Source organism: Myxine glutinosa, chromosome 12, assembly GCF_964187855.1.
Source record: "Myxine glutinosa chromosome 12, kmMyxGlut1.1, whole genome shotgun sequence".
Lineage (NCBI taxonomy): Eukaryota > Metazoa > Chordata > Myxini > Myxiniformes > Myxinidae > Myxine > Myxine glutinosa.
This window is the reverse complement of record NC_136272.1, coordinates 6,973,781-6,992,609: the sequence shown is the minus strand read 5'-3', so window position 1 is coordinate 6,992,609 and position 18,829 is coordinate 6,973,781. Positions and strand designations below refer to the sequence as shown.

The 18,829-nt window shown below is 43.4% G+C and overlaps 2 protein-coding genes across 2 annotated transcripts in view; both read right to left on the bottom strand.

Annotated features, from left to right (window-relative positions):
- LOC144888477 (uncharacterized) overlaps window positions 1–416 on the bottom strand; it is a 43,900-nt gene extending 43,484 nt beyond the window's left edge. The window contains exon 1 of the mRNA XM_078766434.1: window positions 307–416. The gene's annotated coding sequence lies outside the window, so the exon portion shown is untranslated. The remainder of the gene's footprint in view (window positions 1–306) is intronic.
- Window positions 417–4,402: 3,986 nt separating this feature from the next.
- Window positions 4,403–18,742, bottom strand: PFDN5 (prefoldin subunit 5). Its single transcript, XM_068100609.2, has 6 exons — window positions 18,605–18,742; window positions 11,325–11,427; window positions 11,184–11,215; window positions 8,776–8,850; window positions 8,566–8,671; window positions 4,403–6,193 (listed from the first exon to the last, which is right to left on the bottom strand). The coding sequence occupies exons 1-6, from the start codon at window positions 18,680–18,682 to the stop codon at window positions 6,114–6,116; spliced, it is 474 nt and encodes a 157-aa protein (XP_067956710.1). The 5' UTR covers window positions 18,683–18,742; the 3' UTR covers window positions 4,403–6,113.
- Window positions 18,743–18,829: the final 87 nt, after the last annotated feature.

The following is an 18,829-nucleotide window of genomic DNA, read 5'->3' as shown; positions in this document are numbered from 1 at the left end:
GATTTGGGCAATGTCTGTAAATCTGAGAGATGAATGAAGAAATAAAATCATTTTGAGGAGAAAGGAGTCTTTATTTCATATTTTTCCATGTCAACAAAACTCAATGGAAAGTAGGACGGAAAAAAAAAAAAAAAAAAACTCCCTCCCTACAAGAACTTTTGAGAAAAAAGGACGATCACCAACTCTTTTTATTAATCTGGCCTTACATTGAAACACAAACTCACATTAAATCCATCTGCAGGTTGTTATTATTCATCCAGTCGAATTAAATCAGTAAAAGTTTATAATAGAGAAAGCTGGACTTACAAGTCGCAAGAGCAGGCGTTTCACGACACGCTTGAACACGGCAGCAGTTGAAGTGAAGAAGAAGAAGAAGTAAAAGAGGAAGTAAAAGAGGAAGTAAAAGAGGAAGAGGAATAAGAATAAGAAGAAGAAGAAGCAGAAGAAGAGGAGAAGACGAAGACCTGTGAAAGAGGTTTACCTCAATATATCTAATATAGTACCGAACAGGTCGACTATCCCCACTTGTAAGTCCAGCTTTTTCAGTTTTAAACTTTGACTGATAAACTCACATCGTTTGTTACATTTTTAAAACGTTTTTACAATGTAGTGCGATGTATTAATACGCCACCCATTCCTTAAATTCATGTTTTAAATATGCATAATAACGTATATAATGTATGTTCGAAGTGCCTGCAATGCAGAAGCAACTACATTGTTGTTATTGTTGTTGGTTGTTGATTGTCCGAGGGACCCAGAAAAATAACCAGACTTCTGGGGCGGACCGGATGTCCTGACGTTGGGGTCTTGCTTATGTTACCATGGTGTCAGAAATAGTCTGCAAATAACTCCGTCCATCCGTGCCATCTGAATCTGGTATCTGAGATACATAAATTTTTCAGAGGATTATGGACCAGTTGATTGAAGGCATTGATGGAGCATTCACAATCATGGATGACATTGTTGTAGCTGGTCCAGACGTGGAGTTGCATGATCAAATCCTGAAAAAGGTCATCGAGAGAGCAACAAATTACAATCTGAAGTTGAATATGCAGAAGTGTAAAATCTGCCAGTCACGGGTACAGTATGTAGGACATGTACTGTCTGCTGATGGATTATCTCCTGATCCGGCCAAAGTAGAGGCAGTTCACATTATGCCGATTCCGACCCATAAAGAAGCTGTGAGACGTTCCGTCGGATTTATCACGTATCTGTCAAAATTCATCCCTCGTTTGAGTGACGAGTTAGCTCCACTCCGAGAGCTGTTGAAATTGGACGTTAAATATCAATGGCAACCAGCTTAAGCGTGAGCATTTCAGAGACTGAAGGAACTTTGCTGTCATCCGCCTGATCTTACATACGACGACGTCAACAAACCAGTCGAGATCCACTGTGATGCTAGCCAAAGTGGACTTGGTGCAGTTCTCATCCAGGACAACCGACCCATTGCATACAGTTCCAGGACTCTCACAGAGACGGAGATACGGTATGCACAAATAGAGAAGGAGATGCTGTCCATAGTCCATATCTGCAAGAAGTTTCACTGTTATATATTTGGGAAAACGGTCACCGTCTACAATGACCATGTCTCTGGAAATGATCGCCAGGAAGCCATTGCTGTCCACTCCGATGAGACTACAGAGCATGCTACTGCGATTGCAATGGTATGATCTCAACATTCGGTACAGAAGAGGGGAGGATATGCAACTTCCAGACACCCTTTCTAGAGCCTATCTGCCAGATACTCGTTCGGAACTGGACAACTTGGAGCACATTTCAATGTTGGACTTTCTATCTATCTCTGACAAGAGGTATGCAGATCTTCAAAAAGCTACTCAGTCAGAACTCACTCAGTTACAGTGCATGATTCTTGACAGATGGCCAGACACCAGGCAAGGTGTATCACCCTGTCTTCGACCATACTGGGATTCCTGGAGTGAACCTTCAGTTACGGATGGCATCCTATACAAAGGCATGTGAATTGTCATCCCACCTCCTCTGATGGCATCCTATACCCCCTAAAGAGGGTATGTCAGGGCATTTACACCATTAAATCTGTCAGTGGTGCAGCAGTGCTCAGCAGATGGTGTATGAGCATCGTGATGTGCTTTCAGCAGGTAACCATTTCAGGTGATCTAGCGCATTTTCGAGACCTTTTTCAGTCCCTTTCACGGCAGACACACCACTCAGAACCCGGCAGACGTTCAATTCCTCGAAATAAGAGACTCTTACAGACATTCTGGTGATCACCAAAATTGGTAACCTTTTCAGATGAGTTGGAGGCCTCGGCCTCTCAGTCTCAGGCTACACCACCGAGTCTGGTACATAGAATACTACTCACGATACCTGAAATAATAAAGTGACTTTGGGTGTTGCGATAAAATGCAATAACAAACATTACAAACACACTCCAATCAAGATTTACTATTTATGTGTCAAGAGTGATGAGAAAAATCTCGAAAGGTCAGGGAACCCAAAAAGAGAAGGAACTAGAACGGCGCTCAGTAGACAGCGTACCTCTATACAGGTGAACAGTTTACGTTTTGTATCCCAGAGTAGACCAGAAAATCACAATACAGAATCACATTTAATCAAAATCATCCGTCCACAACTTTTTGAGATATCCTGCAATGTATCGTTTTTGGCCCTATCTCCCAATGGTGAAGAATCACTTTAAAATTCTACTAGCCGGATCCGAATCCGGATCTTCACCAAAATTGAATCGATTCTTCCTTGGCACTCAATGGTGTCACTAACAACTCTCAATGGTGAAGAATCAGTTAAAAATTAAATAATTCTCATATCCGAATCCATGTTCAGATCCTCACCAAAATCGAATCAATTTGTCCTTGTCACACACACAACCTCTCCACCAAATTTCGTCCAAATCCGTCCACAACCTTTTGAGATGTCGTGTTCACAAACAAACTACAGACAGACAGACTGGGGTGAAAACATAACCTCCGTCCACCTTTGGTGGCGAAGTAATGAGGGTTTTCAGAGTTATCCCATAATGCTGTGTGAGCCGCCATGTTGCTTAGGCACATCGATACACAAGAAATGTAAATGCAGGAGAAGGGCATTCGGCCCATCATGCCTGCACCACATTAACACCCAACCGGCTACAGACGAACTCGCCCTACCGGCTACAGACAAACTCACCCTACCGGCTACAGACAAACTCGCCCTACTGGCTACAGGCGAACTCGCCCTACCGGCTATAGCCCGACTCGCCCTATCGGATACACTCGCCCTACCGGATACAGACTCGCCCTACCGGCTACAGGCGAACTCGCCCTTCCGGCTACAGGCGAACTCGCCCTTCCGGCTACAGGCGAACTCACCCTGCCGGCTATAGCCCGACTCGCCCTATCGGATACAGACTCGCCCTACCGGATACAGACGGACTCGCCCTACCTGCTACAGACGGACTCGTCCTACCGGCTACAGACGGACTCGCCCTACCGGCTACAGACGGACTCGCCCTGCCGGCTACAGGCGAGAACTCGCCCTGCTGGCTACAGGCGAACTCAGCCTGTCGGCTACAGGCGAACTCGCCCTCCCGGCTACAGACGAACTCTCCCTACCACCGGCATTGGTCACGTGGCGATTCTCAAGCTTCTTCTTCACTTCAAGTCTGCCATGACCAAGACGTGTGGATTCTCGCCGAAACGTCGCCTTTACCGACTTGTACTAGTAGGTCCAGCTTTTTAAAATTGTGAACTTTTACTGTTTTAATTCGACTGGATGAATAATAACAACATGCATCGACTGACATAAACAACAGGTACAAAGAACTAATGTAACATGTTGAATAAGGCGGTGTACAAGACACTGCATCAACAGCGATAAACTTTAGGAATTTTTTTTTTCAACCTTTAAAATTTTTATTTTATTTGTAATGATTTATATACTTTAACATTGTAGATTGTAGAACACAAATCGCCTTGTTGGCACTTTCAAAAACCCTCCGTTTAGCAGTACTTGGACAAAATATTCACACTGTGTCGCCCTGGGGGCAGAGTAAGTGAGATTCAGCATTCAGACAAACATGGCGGCACCTAGCATTGTTAGTTTGATGCAAAACGCAAAGCAACAGATGGAGACACTCCCAATGCCCATTTTCTCAAGACTGCATGGGGTAAGGTGTTACGTGAACTCTGTAGTTGTTGTTTTGTCATTGTTTGATCGGTGATTGTCTTATCCAGTCACTGCATGATCGATCATGGATGGTTACTGATCAGTGCAATGGTTTGCACATCGATCTCGTGATCTGTTTAACACTTTTACCACAACATTTCTCGTATGTATCATAAATGATTTCTGTGGGTGGTGTATCATCACCATCACTATCGTGATGTATCCGCAGGATTAAGGGGCGAAATGCAAGACAACACCCGGGTCAGCTCAGCATGTTTATTCTACGATCAACGTACACTGTGCATGCGCCCAGGTAACGTCACACAGAACAGGTCAACCACCACCACCAACAACTATCGGGGACGCCTCTTCCCAGTTGTAGTCCTAGTATAACGCAAGTCGGGGGCCAAATGATCCCCATTCTTCTCTGCTGCCCGGATTCGCGAGGGCGGCGCAGTCACGGTCAGAGTGCTGATCGGTCTCCATGGGCCGGCCCTTTCCCTCTTTCCATTTCTCCAACACTGTCGTGGCCCTGAATTCGTGAAGGCGGGGGTACACCATCCTGGATGTGGGGGATCTCTGGGTCACCCCGGCGAGATTGATCGGCTGTCTCCGTAATGCAGGCTTTCTTTCTTTTTGTATACAAGATCGAGGCTCGTGTAAGAGCTAACATTAATGACAAAAAAACAAACGGACACATCAGACAAAATAAAGGGAGCGGGAGATAAGATGGGGCGAGAGGTGGAAGCACACAAGTACAAATGTTCTTTGTACCGATAGGACATCACAAGCAGTTCCATGAACTAAATGTATCAATAATTCAGCCAAAGCGAGAGATGAGCGAGTGCGTTTCCGAAAGTGAGAATGAACGGCGATCGTACGAGTGATCGTGCGTGCAACGGCTTTTGTTTTCCCATTTACCAACATGGAGGTCGCGTATCCAACTGACGTCATGCCGACCCTCATCATCCTTGCAGCTTTTCTCTGGACCTTCTCAACTTTATCGATATCCTACTCCAACAATGGATGTACTTGTGCCTTGAACAGGTTTCCTCATCCAAACTCCGACGATCATTTGATGACCCCAAGTATTTGGTTAGCCTTGTTAACCTGAACTAACCCTCTTGCTCAGGGAAATGGTAACACTCATACACTTAAGTTTCATAGAATCGCAAGTACGAGAAGAAACTATCGGTTCTTTTTATCGTCATAGTAATTCAAGAAACTTCTGCAGACGGGTTGTTTTAATATAATCCTCAAGTTGCTACAAATATTCATTCATTCGTGTCCATTGTTCTATTCCATGTTCTTCATTCTGTGAACCCTGCGTCATTCAACAAAGATGGGCCTGGGATGCCTTCGTTCAGGATGATAGCTCGTCCACTCTGCGTGGAAACCGAGCCATCTTTAACGCCCGATACGAGTCGTCGGGACAACCGGCTTGACATGCTTGCGGAATGCAAGCGGACATGCCTCCGACATGCAGACATGACGATCAGGTCGGGAATCAAACGCCAAACAGCTCAAAGGTAAGTGAGTTAACTCTGCACCACCCTGCCAGACTTTTATCATGTGATAAGTGAGGAGAAACACAGACTGGCAAAGAAGCAATCTCGCAAACAATTATTATTATTATTTTTTAATTGCATTAAAAAAAAAAACGTGATGAACAAACTATAGAATTATCAAGCAATTCCCCAAACCAGCTTCAACACTCCTCCCGCTCTTCGGTCACATCTTCTCGATGACAGAAACTCCAATTTAAATAAAATAAACAATGTGAAAGGCAATAAAATATCAGCAAGTTTACAAAAGGGTAAGGCAAAGCGTTTCCTATTGCTGTCAATTTCCTGACAGCAGCAATGAGGTGCAATAGGGTGGGGGAGGACAAGGAGGAGGAGGAGGAGAAGGAGGAGAAGGAGGAGAAGGAGGCGACGACGAAGGGGGCTTGGAGGAGGAGCGGGGAGATTACATTATACGTTTTGGGTACTTGGCTTTGTTGAGAGAGCAGCCATTTGCTGCTGGAGCTTCGTATTGAAGATTTCCACCACGGCTGCAAGACATGTGATAGCAAATGACAAAATATTTGCGCACGATGCAGAAGGCAAAGGCACATCTTCAAAATCAATCTATATATAAAAGGAGCTCGGTCTTGGCATGCCTGCGTCCGTCCGCGACGGGTCTTGTATTCTAGTAACGGATGAAACGAGAAGGGCACTCGGTACGGCCCATTCCTCCACCAGGCTGAGCAGTTCACATTTTGTATCCCACTGATAGGCCGGATCTGTATCTGAACCTGAACCAAAATCTAATCGGTTCGTTCGTCTTGTCACCTAAACCAACTCATCCATCAAGTTTCATCCGAATCCGTCCGTTTTGTCATAATCCGTCCACAACTTTTTGAAATATTGTGCTATATACCGTTTTTAGGCCCCATCTTGCATTGGTGGAGAATCACTTTTGGTGAAGTTCAAAATTTAAAAAACTCTCGTATCAGGATCCGGATCTTCACCAAAATCAAATCACTTTGTCCTTCATTTTGTCATAATCCGTCCACAACTTTTTGAAATATTGTGCTATATACCGTTTTTAGGCCCCATCTTGCATTGGTGGAGAATCACTTTTGGTGAAGTTCAAAATTAAAAAAAACTCATATCAGGATCCGGATCTTCACCAAAATCAAATCACTTTGTCCTTCATTTTGTCTAACACAACCTGCCCCTGCCCACCAAGTTTTGTCATAATCCGTCCATAACATTTTGAGATATCCTGCTCAGACAGACAGACAGGGGTGAAAACACCTTTGGTGGTGGAGGTAAATATGACAACGTGGATCACTGTTCACCTACTCCCGCCTCACACAATCCGAAAACAATGCTTCGTGACATTTCAAGTCAAACAGACAATATGCTTCAGATGATTATTCCCTCCGCCACCGAAGATGGATGGAGGTTATGTTTGTTTGTTACTGTCCCCTGTCTATTTGTTACTTGGCAAAAAAAATAAAACTTCGTTTTACAAGTATGTTGATCGCTCCGGTTTGTGTGTGTGTTTGTCTGTCCGCTCACTTATACTTACCTACAGATCACAATTTTAAACCGATCTTCACGAAAATTCACCAAATGGTTGAGTTTGTGGTCCAACAAAATCCTATATATTTTTGAGGTCAAAAGGTCAACATAGGCCAAAGGTCGACCTCTTTTTTCGAATTTTAAAATCCTCAATTTTCATCCGATTGACTTGAAATTTGAAGAGTATTTACATATCGGCTAGCTCAATTCAACCACCAACTATTTTTGAGATCAGCATAGGCCAAAAGGTCAACAACAATTTCAATTTTTCTAAAATCCTCAATTTTCATCCGATTGACTTGGAATTTGAATGGGATTTTCATATCGGCGAATTGAATTCAACCACCAACTATTTTTGAGATCAACATAGGCCAAAGCTCAACCACTTTTTTCATATTTCTAAAATCCTCAATTTTCATCCGATTGACTTGGAATTTGAATGGGATTTTCATTTCAGCTAACTGAATTCAATCACGAACTATTTTTGAGATCAGCATAGGCCCAAAGGTCAACATAGGCCAAAGGTCAATAACGATTTCAAATTTCTAAAATCCTCAATTTTAATCAGATCGACTTGAAATTTGAATAGGATTTACATATCAGCTCTACCGAGTGCCATTCTACTTTGTTCTGTTTTGCCAAGTGTCGCTCTATGAGTGATTACCTTCGCAAAAGCGGAAGGTTATGTTTTGATCGCTGTGTATTTATTTGTATGTCTGTGTGTGTGTGTGTATGTTATTCGCATAACTCAAAAAGTATTCAACCGAATTGCATGAAATTTGGTGGGATGATTGGTTATTATACGGGACACATTTGATTAGATTTTGGGAGCAATCGGGTCAAAGGTCAAGGTCAAGGTCACGAAAAGGTCAAAATCGTATTTTTGTTGTTCTGTTCCCTACACTCCCATGCCAAGTACAGAACAGTAGCTGCGGCGAAGGTATGCGCTCTACCGAGTGCCCGTTCTAGTTTTTCATTTGTCTGTTTGTCTGTCTGTGAACAAGATATCTCATAAAGTTATGGACGGATTCAAACGAAAATTGGCAGAGAGGTAGTGTATGTGACAAGGACAAAATGATTAGATTTTGGTGAAGATCCGGATTCAGATCCAGCCTATTATTGGGATACAAAACGTAAACTGTTCAGCCTGGTGGAGGTATGCGCTATACCGAGTGCTGTTCTAGTTTCACATTATGTTCACGTGATCCAAAATCAGGCGTTACTGCAATAAAAGCAATCCCGAGCAGAAGTAGAAATGGAAAAATGTTGGCACACACAAAAACAAACAATCGGGAATGTGCTTTTGAGAGATCGAGTATTGGTCAGACCGAAGTCAGACCTGGCGACACCTTACCTCGTCTCATCATCACCTTTTCCTGCAGCATTGGCTGCACTTTATCCTTCTGCTCGCCGATAAATTCAACCTTGCGCTGGAAATACGCCACGGCCTCTTCTACTGTCTGCACAGAGAGCGAGACGTGCCTTAATTCCCATTTTTTTTTACGGGGAAGAGGATTGTTGAGTCAAAAGCGAGACACTAAACAATCAAAAACACGTGACTTACCTTTTGTACGTAATAGCCAGTTCCGATATCGACTATCACGTGATTCACATTACTTAACTGCCCTGGAACATACATCTGAGATCTTGAATTAAGGACTGCAAAAGGGTAACATTGTTTTGTGCCATTAATGATCCTCACAATCTTTTAAAATGACCTTTCTCTACAGTGTCTACGCGTCATTGAGCAGCGTGTACATGTACCGTATTTTCACGGAAATAACACGCAACCTGTACGTTAAATTATGGTGAACTGCAGGGTATACTCTTGTGCTGGTTATACGGTGCTTCACTATATGGCACGTGACATAGTTAAATTAATCAAGGAGATACGAAAAGAGGCAGTTTCTTTTTTGCTAGTTTAATTCTAATATCTTTAATTTACAATTCTTTCACATATTTTACCTACACACACACACAATTTAAATATATATATATATATATAATTTCAGCTATTTAAGGTACCGGTAGGTTGTCTTCCGTAAGGCCCACAAAGTCCTCATGTTATGTGTCCTGTCGCTGTGGAACAGCTGCTCAAAGCAGCTCAGAATCGGTAAGTGTTGCGGTTTGGTCAGTTACCAAGTTTCTTGTTGAGCAAGTGGCCTAAGCACTCAACCAAGCACTCCATTCAAAACCGTCAATAGGGAACGGCTTAGCTTGGCAAGCACTAGCCAGCTACTTGGTAACTGAAGACTCCCCAGGTGTGACGCAATCCATATAATCATCACTCTCGTCCTCTTCTTCTCCAGAAACCATCCCCTTTTTCGTTAACTTTCAGCTTGAATTCGGCCGTGAATCTTTATCGTTTTCTCTTGTACTGACAGCAGACATCGTCCTGCAGGGATTTGGTGTGGACGATTTCGTGGAACAATATAAAATTAAACAGCCTGCTGGGTATTTATATATTTCTAATGGATGACCAGCGTAGTTTCTGGTCACATCAGTACCGGAAACCACGCTGCTTTTTAACACATCGGCAGAGTAAGCTTTAATTATTATGGTTAACAAACTTTTTTCAAGATATTTATTTTCATGTTAATTGGTTATTTACCACAGTTGTATTTGAAAAGAGCCTTTCCTTGGCTGCTGACATCAAAGTCATGTCGGCTCCTTTAAATATGGAGATCAGGTATCTCCCGGTCATGTGCAGAGGAAACCTGGGGTGTATTCAGTTACCAGGTTACCAAGCTAGCCTTGCTAAGCCAGCTGTTCCTCATCGACGGTTTCGAATGGAGTGCCTGGTTGAGTGATCAAGCTATCTGGCGAGCGCTCGACAACAAACTTGGCAACAGGGCACAAATCCTGGCACGTGGGTATATCCTTTGTGGGTTATATGGGCCTGAAATTTTCCGAGAGCACTTTTTCTCTAGGTATGCCACGGGATGGGTTATTAGCCCCCTTTGAACTCAGTCCAAAACGGGGGCTTATGGATTGGATCTCATCTGTCCGTCTGTCCATGCGTGCGTACATCCGCAACCATATCTCGGACATGCATGGACCGGTTTTGTTCAAACTTTGCACAAAGACAATACATGAGTATGCATATGCAGAAGATTTTGTTTTGCAACCTGACCAAAGATGGCCGACTGACAGCATTTAACTCCATCCAGCAGAGGTTATTGCATGTCCATGACCTGACCCTGGGCACCCCTGGCATGGATGCAAAATTTGGTAGATATTCGCCAAACCGTTTTTGAGTCCGTAATTGAAAATGGACAGACAGACACTCTGTATTTTAATATGCTTACAACGTCCATGTTTGCTCACCTACAAAGGACATACGTGGACATGGCAGTATGCACATTGACAGAAACGCACCAGGGTTATTCATTTTGACATTTTTGATCATTATTTTTTGCAATCTCATTTGTATTACGATGAATTTTCACGATAAAAAAATTAAAAATTTCCTCAAAAGGTACATGTGTGCATATGTGATGAGTGACATTTTCTTTTTGCCGGCGTTCCTATTTTCAAGGAATATTTTCTCCGAATTTTCAACCAAGTGCGACAACGGTCAAGTGGGATTTCGCTCTGTCTGGGCTCTCTGGAGATTGTTGGGTGGAATGTTATTCAGTATTTCGTGCCAGCAATCGAGATTTACATCAACGATTGTCCGAAGCAGTGTTGATTGACATCAGAGGAGCATTCATTGACTGGGCTCGTGCTCCAGGTAGACGGTATTCCTTATCAATTATGTAATCTTGGTTTGTTATTTACTACATATTTACCACAATTCAAACTTTGTTTTAAAGGGAATTCCTTCAATCTGCAAGGTATGCAGGCCACATCTATCCTTAAATTAGTCTCCCCAAACCGAGGACCAACGTAGAACGTGATATCGGAGTGTCGTTGGATATTTTTTGCAGCAAGATCCTGCACAGCCATACTGTTATCCGATTGAAAGGATACGGAGCTAGTCAGAGGCACCAATATTTCTTTATCTGCAAAAAAGCCAACAAACATGATCAATGATCATAGGTCAGTATCGAAGGCAGACAAGGACACACCTCTGGGTAATGTTACAGAAAAAGAGTAAACCAACCAACGTACCTGCTGTGTCTTTGTTAATCATTTTTAATGACTCCTTCGATACTCTCAGCTTGTTTTGAGCGATTTTCAATTGTTGCATGGATGATGAAAAGAAATCGACTTCCTAGGAATGGGAAATTAATAATTTGGCAATTACTAAGGCATCAAAAGTTGTTTCAATTACCGGGACATTTTATTGCACGTTATAGCACTATCATTATAAAGAACACTCACCAAAACAATTTATGTTATGAACAACAACATACATGGGGGGGATTGGGGGGGGGGGGTGAGCTGCCCATCATGCCCAAAACACGAGGAGTCACCAATTTTATTTGGGGGGGCGGGGGAGGTGAGTGGGAGCGACAGAAATGAGACTGTGGTTCAGAGGTAGCAAATTTACCTTTGATATGCTCGATCTACAGTGCCTATAGGAAGTCTTCAACCCCTTTCAAAATGTTCACCTTTTCTTGCCTTATAGTCTGGAATTAAATTGCACTAAATCAGAATTTTTCCACCTTTATTTATACAACTTCCAAATGAAAAACAAATTCTACAAATATCAGAAATGTAATAAAAAATACAAAACTAGATTATCTTGGTTGGATAAGTATCCACCCCCCTTATAATAGCAATTGTAAATTAGCTCAGGTGTAACCAATCACCTTCAAAATCACACACCAAGTTAAATGGCCTCCACCTTTGTTAAATTGTAGTGATTCTGATTATTTCAGAATAAAATCAGCTGTTCCTGGAGGTTTCTTCTGCTGGGTAGTACATTTCACAGCAAAGACTCAAACACGAGCAACAAGGAGCCTCAAAAATGGATGACCAAGCAAGGAGGAGGCTCATCAGAGAGGCCACCAAGAAGCCAATGGCAACTTTGAAAGAGCTACAGGCCTTCATGGCAAAGACTGGTCACTGTGTGCATGGGTCAACAATATCCCAGGCATTCCACAAGACTGGTCTGTATGGTAGGGTGGAAAGAAGGAAGCCATTACTCAAAAGCCCACCTTAAGTCCCGTTTGAGGTATGCAAAAAACTACTCCGGAGATTTTGAAGCCATGTGGAAAAAAGTTTTGTCATCTGACGAAACCAAGATGGAACTTTTTGGCCTAAATGGAAAACATTACGTTTGGCACAAACCCAACACAGCACATCACCCAAAGAACACCATCCCCACTGTGAAGCATGGTGGTGGCAGCATCATGCTATGGGGATGTTTCTCATCAGCAGTGACTGGAGCACTTGTCAGGATAGAAGTGAAAATGGATGGAGCAAAATACAGAAAAATCTTAGAGGAGGAAAACCTGCTGCCCTCTGCAAGAAAGCTGAAATTGGGACAGAAGTTCACCTTTCAGCATGACAACGACCCAAAGCACACAGCCAAAATACACCCGAGTGTGTAACGAACAAAAATATAAATGTCCTTGTGTGGCCCAATCAGCCTCGACCTGAATCCAATCGAAAATCTGTGGCATGACCTGAAGATTGCTGCCCATCAACGCTCCCCACTCAACTTGACTGAACTTGAACAGTTTTGTACAGAGGAATGGGCAAATATTGTCCAATCAAGGTGTGCAAAGTTGGTAGAGACCTATCCCAACAGACTCACAGCTGTAATTGCTGTCAAAAGTGCATCCACCAAGTATTGACTCAGGGGAGTGGACACTTATCCAACCAAAATATTATAGTTTGGTATTTTTAATTAAGTTTCTCAAATTAGTTTTTCACTTGGAGGTTGTGGATTCCGATGTGTAAATAAAGGTGGAAAGTCTGTCTGATTTAATGCATTTTTATTCCAGGCTATAAGGCAACAAAAGGTGAAAATTTTGAAAGGGGGTGCAGACTTTTTATAGGCACTGTAGATTCAATTTCCGACAGGACTATATAAACTCGGATTGGTGTTTTGCAGGAAAGGTGTTGCATAAAGGACGTCATGCCAGGTGTCCTATCTGCTCACGTTAAGCCAAGGCTGTCGTGAAGAGTAGGCGAGCTATTCCAAATTCCTGCCACTCGTCACATATCACGCCCAACGAATCCCTAAACTTTTGGGCCTCGCCATCAGCCATAATCTCTCTTCGGTGCATCACCTATCAGAATTTGACTCCAAAGCCAAACACCGAATTTAAATCCTCTGTTGTGTCGTCTTTCCTTGGCAAATGCGAACTTCTATCAACCAACCAGACCTTCGTCCACAGCTGGATGGAGGACTGCTCTCCCGTTGGGCTAGCGTCACGGCTTTGCACCTCTCGTATCTTGTTGCTGTGGAGACCAAGGCCATGAAAATCATTGGCATCTCCTGTGATGAAGCCGAATCGCTGGGCCTGTTACTTCTGAATTGCACACAGGTTGATGGTTCCTCTGTCTTCTGCCGCCTCATTTCTGACCTTGCACCTCCTGTTCTTTCTAGTCACGTCCTCACCCTCTGCCCCTCAATCCAGTTTTTACTTCCTCTTATTTCACCCTCTTCCTCCCCACCCCCACTCCCTTGCTGTGTTTGAGCTGGTAACTAGCTTGTTGACCCCGTGCCATCCTCCCCTCCTCCACTCACTCTCTCATACTTCTCTTAACCCTTCTTCTTCCAGTGTTGCTCTATCCTGCTGTTGATGTTTCCCCGTTTTTACTGTCCTAGCTCTTCTTCCATGATCCTTGACTGCATACAAAAAATGTAATTTTAATGGTTATTCCAGTGACGTCACTACCAGTACCAAAATTAAGGCAGTCCGCCCGGTAGTGATGTCACTCTCGAACACCCAATGGAGCGTTACCAGTAAAATTGCATCAGAGGCTATTTATTTACACAAAATGGCGGAATTTTTGATTGACCTCTCGTCCACCCCCAAATACTCCACATGAGCCTCTCCCTTCCATTCTCAAGGTCTTTGCCTTCTTTTCTCCATTCCTCCCACACTCTCCTATCCACGTTTTGCTCCCCTAATCATCCATTTTCATACTTCTCACAATTTTATTAATTTCAGTTTTGCACTCTCACCGACTAACGTGTTTATGTAATAGAAACACGGCATCTTAAGATGAATGTGGCCGGTTAAATATATGCTTCCTCTATCTAAAGCTAAGGTAACTAGAATGGCATTCGGTAGAGAGCATACCTCCGCCATACTGAACATTTTATGTTTTGTATCCCACTAACAGGTCACATCTGGAGTTGTACCTGAATCAAAATCTAATCGGGATGGTCTTGTCACCTAACCAACTCGTCCACTAAGTTTTGTAACAACTCATCCACAACTTACGGAGATATCATGCTATATATCGTTCTTGGCAGGATCACTCAATGGTGAAGAATCACTTAAAACAATTATAAAATTAATGTATCCGGATTCAGATCTTCACCAAAATTGAAACTATTCTTCCTCGTCACACAACCAACCTGCCCACCAAGTTTCGTCCGAATCCGTCCACAACCTTTTGAGATATCTTGTTCACAGACAAACAAACACACAGGGGTGAAAACATAACCTCCATCCACCTTCGTTGATGGAGGAACTTCAGTGGATGGTCAGCCCGAGTGTTTCTCGAATGTGGATTTGAACCGGTTGACGGTAGTTGTATTGACGACGTATCCATTGCATTTGTTGAAGTTTCCGACAGCGAAAACATTTTGTGTTAGTTGGTATGTGCAATGCAGTTTCCTTATCTTCATGTCGTGTCCTCTAATTCTTGATCCCTCGTCCATCATGGAGAATTTCCAAACCTCAACATGGGAATGATCTTGAAGGCTGAATGAGTTCAGTCCGTTGGCTCCTACAGACTCGTGTAGGCAACTTCAACACTCTCAATCTGACCAAATATTTTAAGTGTCAAAGGTCAGGTTTCAAGGACCTATGTCCTATATTGGACCTATTGAAGTAGATCCTCATCCTTCTTGAAAACCGGGTACCATACACAGATGTGCTATTCCAATGTTAGTCGTACTATGGTTTTGTAAAGTCGGAGTAGCACTTTCCTTCGTGAGAATGACCTCTTGATGATTGCACGTTTAACATTTGCTCTCTTGGACATCTTGTATCAAATAGAACAGCCAAATCTCTTTCTTCATTCTCGGTTTTCACTTCACTCTGGCAGACACACCTTACATAGTGTCTGCAGACTTTTGGTTGCTCCTTCCATCATGGACCACTTTAGACCTCTGATAAATGGAAGCTGCCATGTACGGGATCTGACCCAAAGACGGATTTCACATCTCAATCTGACCCGATGACCGATTTCTCATCCCAATCTGACCCAAAGACCGATTTCACATCTCAATCTGACCCAATGACCGATTTCTCATCCCAATCTGACCCAAAGACCGATTTCACATCTCAATCTGACCCAATGACCGATTTCTCATCCCAATCTGACCCAAAGACCGATTTCACATCTCAATCTGACCCAATGACCGATTTCTCATCCCAATCTGACCCAACGACCGATTTCACATCCCAATCTGACCCAATGACCGATTTCTCATCCCAATCTGACCCAACGACCGATTTCACATCCCAATCTGACCCAATGACCAATTTCACATCTCAATCTGACCCGATTACTGATTTCATATGTGCTCGTTCTGTCCGGTACGTCTCCATACATCTTAGTATGTGACCATCACTCTATACATCTCAGTATGTGACCATCCACTCCATACATCTTAGTATGTGACCATCACTCTATACATCTCAGTATGTGGCCATCCACTCTATACATCTCAGTATGTGACCGTCCACTCTATACATATCAGTATGTGACCGTCCACTCTATACATCTCAGTATGTGACCGTCCACTCTATACATCTCAGTATGTGACCGTCCACTCTATACATATCAGTATGTGACCGTCCACTCTATACATCTCAGTATGTGACAATTCACTCTATACATCTCAGTATGTGACAATTCACTCTATACATCTCAGTATGTGACCATCCACTCTATACATATCAGTATGTGACCATCCACTCTATACATCTCAGTATGTGACCATCCACTCTATGCATCTCAGTATGTGACCATCCACTCTATACATCTCAGTATGTGACCATCCACTCTATACATCTCAGTATGTGACCATCCACTCTATACATCTCAGTATGTTTTTTGATGCTTTTCTCAGATGCTTTTTCTGGTCTTTATCAATGATCTCTCCGACTCTCTGGAAAATCCTCTGTATCTCTTTGCTGATGACTCCACTCTCTGCCGCTCCATTCCTCTTCCCTCAGATCGGCAGTCTGCAGCCTCCTCACTCTCTGAAGACCTGGACAAAATCACAGACTGGTCAAACATGTGGAACATGTCTTTCAATCCTGACAAATCTCACACTCTTACTATGTCTCTCCGAAAAGATCGACTGGACAACCCTCCCATCTACTTTCTCAACAATCCTCTCTAAGAAGTTCTGTCGCTCAAGCTTTTGGGTCTCACCATCTGCCATGATCTTTCTTGGGAAAACCACATTTCCAAGCTGGCCTCCAAAGCCAGTCGCCGACTGGGCATCCTCCGTCGTGTGAAGTCCTTCCTAGGCACACCTGAGCTCCTCACCACATACAAGGCTTTCATCCGCAGCTCAATGGAATACTGTTCTCCCCTATGGGCTGGTGCTCCTGCCTCACACCTGGCTCGGCTTCACGCTGTTGAATCCAAAGCTTTCAGAATCATTGGAATCTCCTGCGATGAAGCTATCTCTGAGGGCCTTTCACTCACTCACCGCAGGCAGGTAGGTGGTCTTTCTGTCTTCTACCGACTCCTCTCCGGCCTTGCTCCCCCAGCTCTCTCTGTGCTCTGTCCCCCAAATATTCCTACAGGTCGCACAAGATCTGCCAGCCACCCTCTGATGGTTAAACTGCCGAAATCTCGGCTCTCTGCTCACCTTCACTCTTTCATTCCTCTTTTCTCCCGCCTCTGGAACAAACTCCCACACTCACTTCAATCACACTCCTCCCTCCAGGTCTTCAAAACAGCTGTTCACCACCATCTCTTATCTTCCCCCATCCAAAACCTTGATCTTTTCTACCCCCACTAATTCACCCCAGATCCACCTTGTTTGAAATTCCAACTTCTTTCCTGGAAGTCTTGGCAGTGTCCATATGTTTTATACCTCTCCCACCCCCCCCCCTTCCCATGCCTCCCCCCCAAAGCCCTCTCCCTCCCACAGTTCTCTCGATCTCTCCATGTCTCTCGGTCCCTGCTCTCAAATGTTGTGTTTGTGTCCTTCCCCCTCTCTCCCCATCTTGTCTACCGCTCCCGATGTTATTTGTTTTGTGTGTCTGTTTGTCTGTGTGATTAATGTTCGCTCTTTCACGAGCCTCGATCTTGTATACAAAAAAAAAAAGAAAAAAAAAAAAAAAAAGTGACCATCCACTCAAAACATCTCAGTATGTGACCATCCACTCTATACATCTCAGTATGTGACCATCCACTCTGTACATATCAGTATGTGACCATCCACTATATATCTCAGTATGTGACCATCCACTCTATACATATCAGTATGTGACCATCCACTCTATATATCTCAGTATGTGACCATCCACTCTATACATCTCAGTATGTGACCGTCCACTCTATACATCTCAGTATGTGACCGTCCACTCTATACATCTCAGTATGTGACCGTCCACTCTATACATCTCAGTATGTGACCGTCCACTCTATACATCTCAGTATGTGACCGTCCACTCTATACATCTCAGTATGTGACCGTCCACTCTATACATATCAGTATGTGACCGTCCACTCTATACATCTCAGTATGTGACCGTCCACTCTATACATCTCAGTATGTGACCGTCCACTCTATACATCTCAGTATGTGACCATCCGCATCCACTCTATACATCTCAGTATGTGATCATCATCATCCAGGTCTCTCGTCCATTGTTCGAGTTGTGTATCACTATCACAAGATCTCCCAATCCGAAAACCATGCTGTTCACCGCAGAGAAGGTTATTATTTCCCAAGTGGTGTACAGTTCCAGTCGCTTTGTGACCTGATCGCCTCAGTGGTTCGAGGGACCCTTAATTTCTTAAAGCGTCCATACAGAATTCTTCAAGTATACAGGTATACAGTATAGGTAACTTATTCTACATTACAACCAATCCACTACATTCCATGAGTTACTTCGTCTTTCATTTCTATATTCAATTCTGTAATCTTCAGCAGGATATTAAGACCGATAAACAACAACAACAAACACTAACTACTAAGCTACCTCCAAAGAGGCATGGGTTTTAGGTTTTTGAATCCAGACAAAAACACCCAAAGGTCCTTACAAACACCTCATCTTCAGCGGCCTCACCTGCTCCACCTGGCTCTTCAATGCCTCTAGCTGCGGGAGAGCTAGCTGACTGATGGGCACGGCTTGCGGTTGCGCCATGTTGGATAGATCATCGATGGCGAGGGAGTGAGGACCGTGAATGAGGGCCGTGACGGAGTTGTGCGCAACAGGTTCCGATAAAGCATTACTTTTGACAAAAACAAGTTGTAAAGAAATAAATACCTTTGTGTATTATAATGATAATAA

Bases quoted from the DNA above. Each gene is read 5' to 3' on its own strand.
- PFDN5 (XM_068100609.2), bottom strand. From the start codon at position 18,682: ATGGCGCAACCGCAAGCCGTGCCCATCAGTCAGCTAGCTCTCCCGCAG. The intron at 11,428-18,604 runs GTGAGGCCGCTG...TCCCATTCCTAG, and splicing joins TGAAGAGCCAGGTGGAGCAG to GAAGTCGATTTCTTTTCATC. The intron at 8,672-8,775 runs GTAAGTCACGTG...CTCTCTGTGCAG, and splicing joins CTGGCTATTACGTACAAAAG to ACAGTAGAAGAGGCCGTGGC.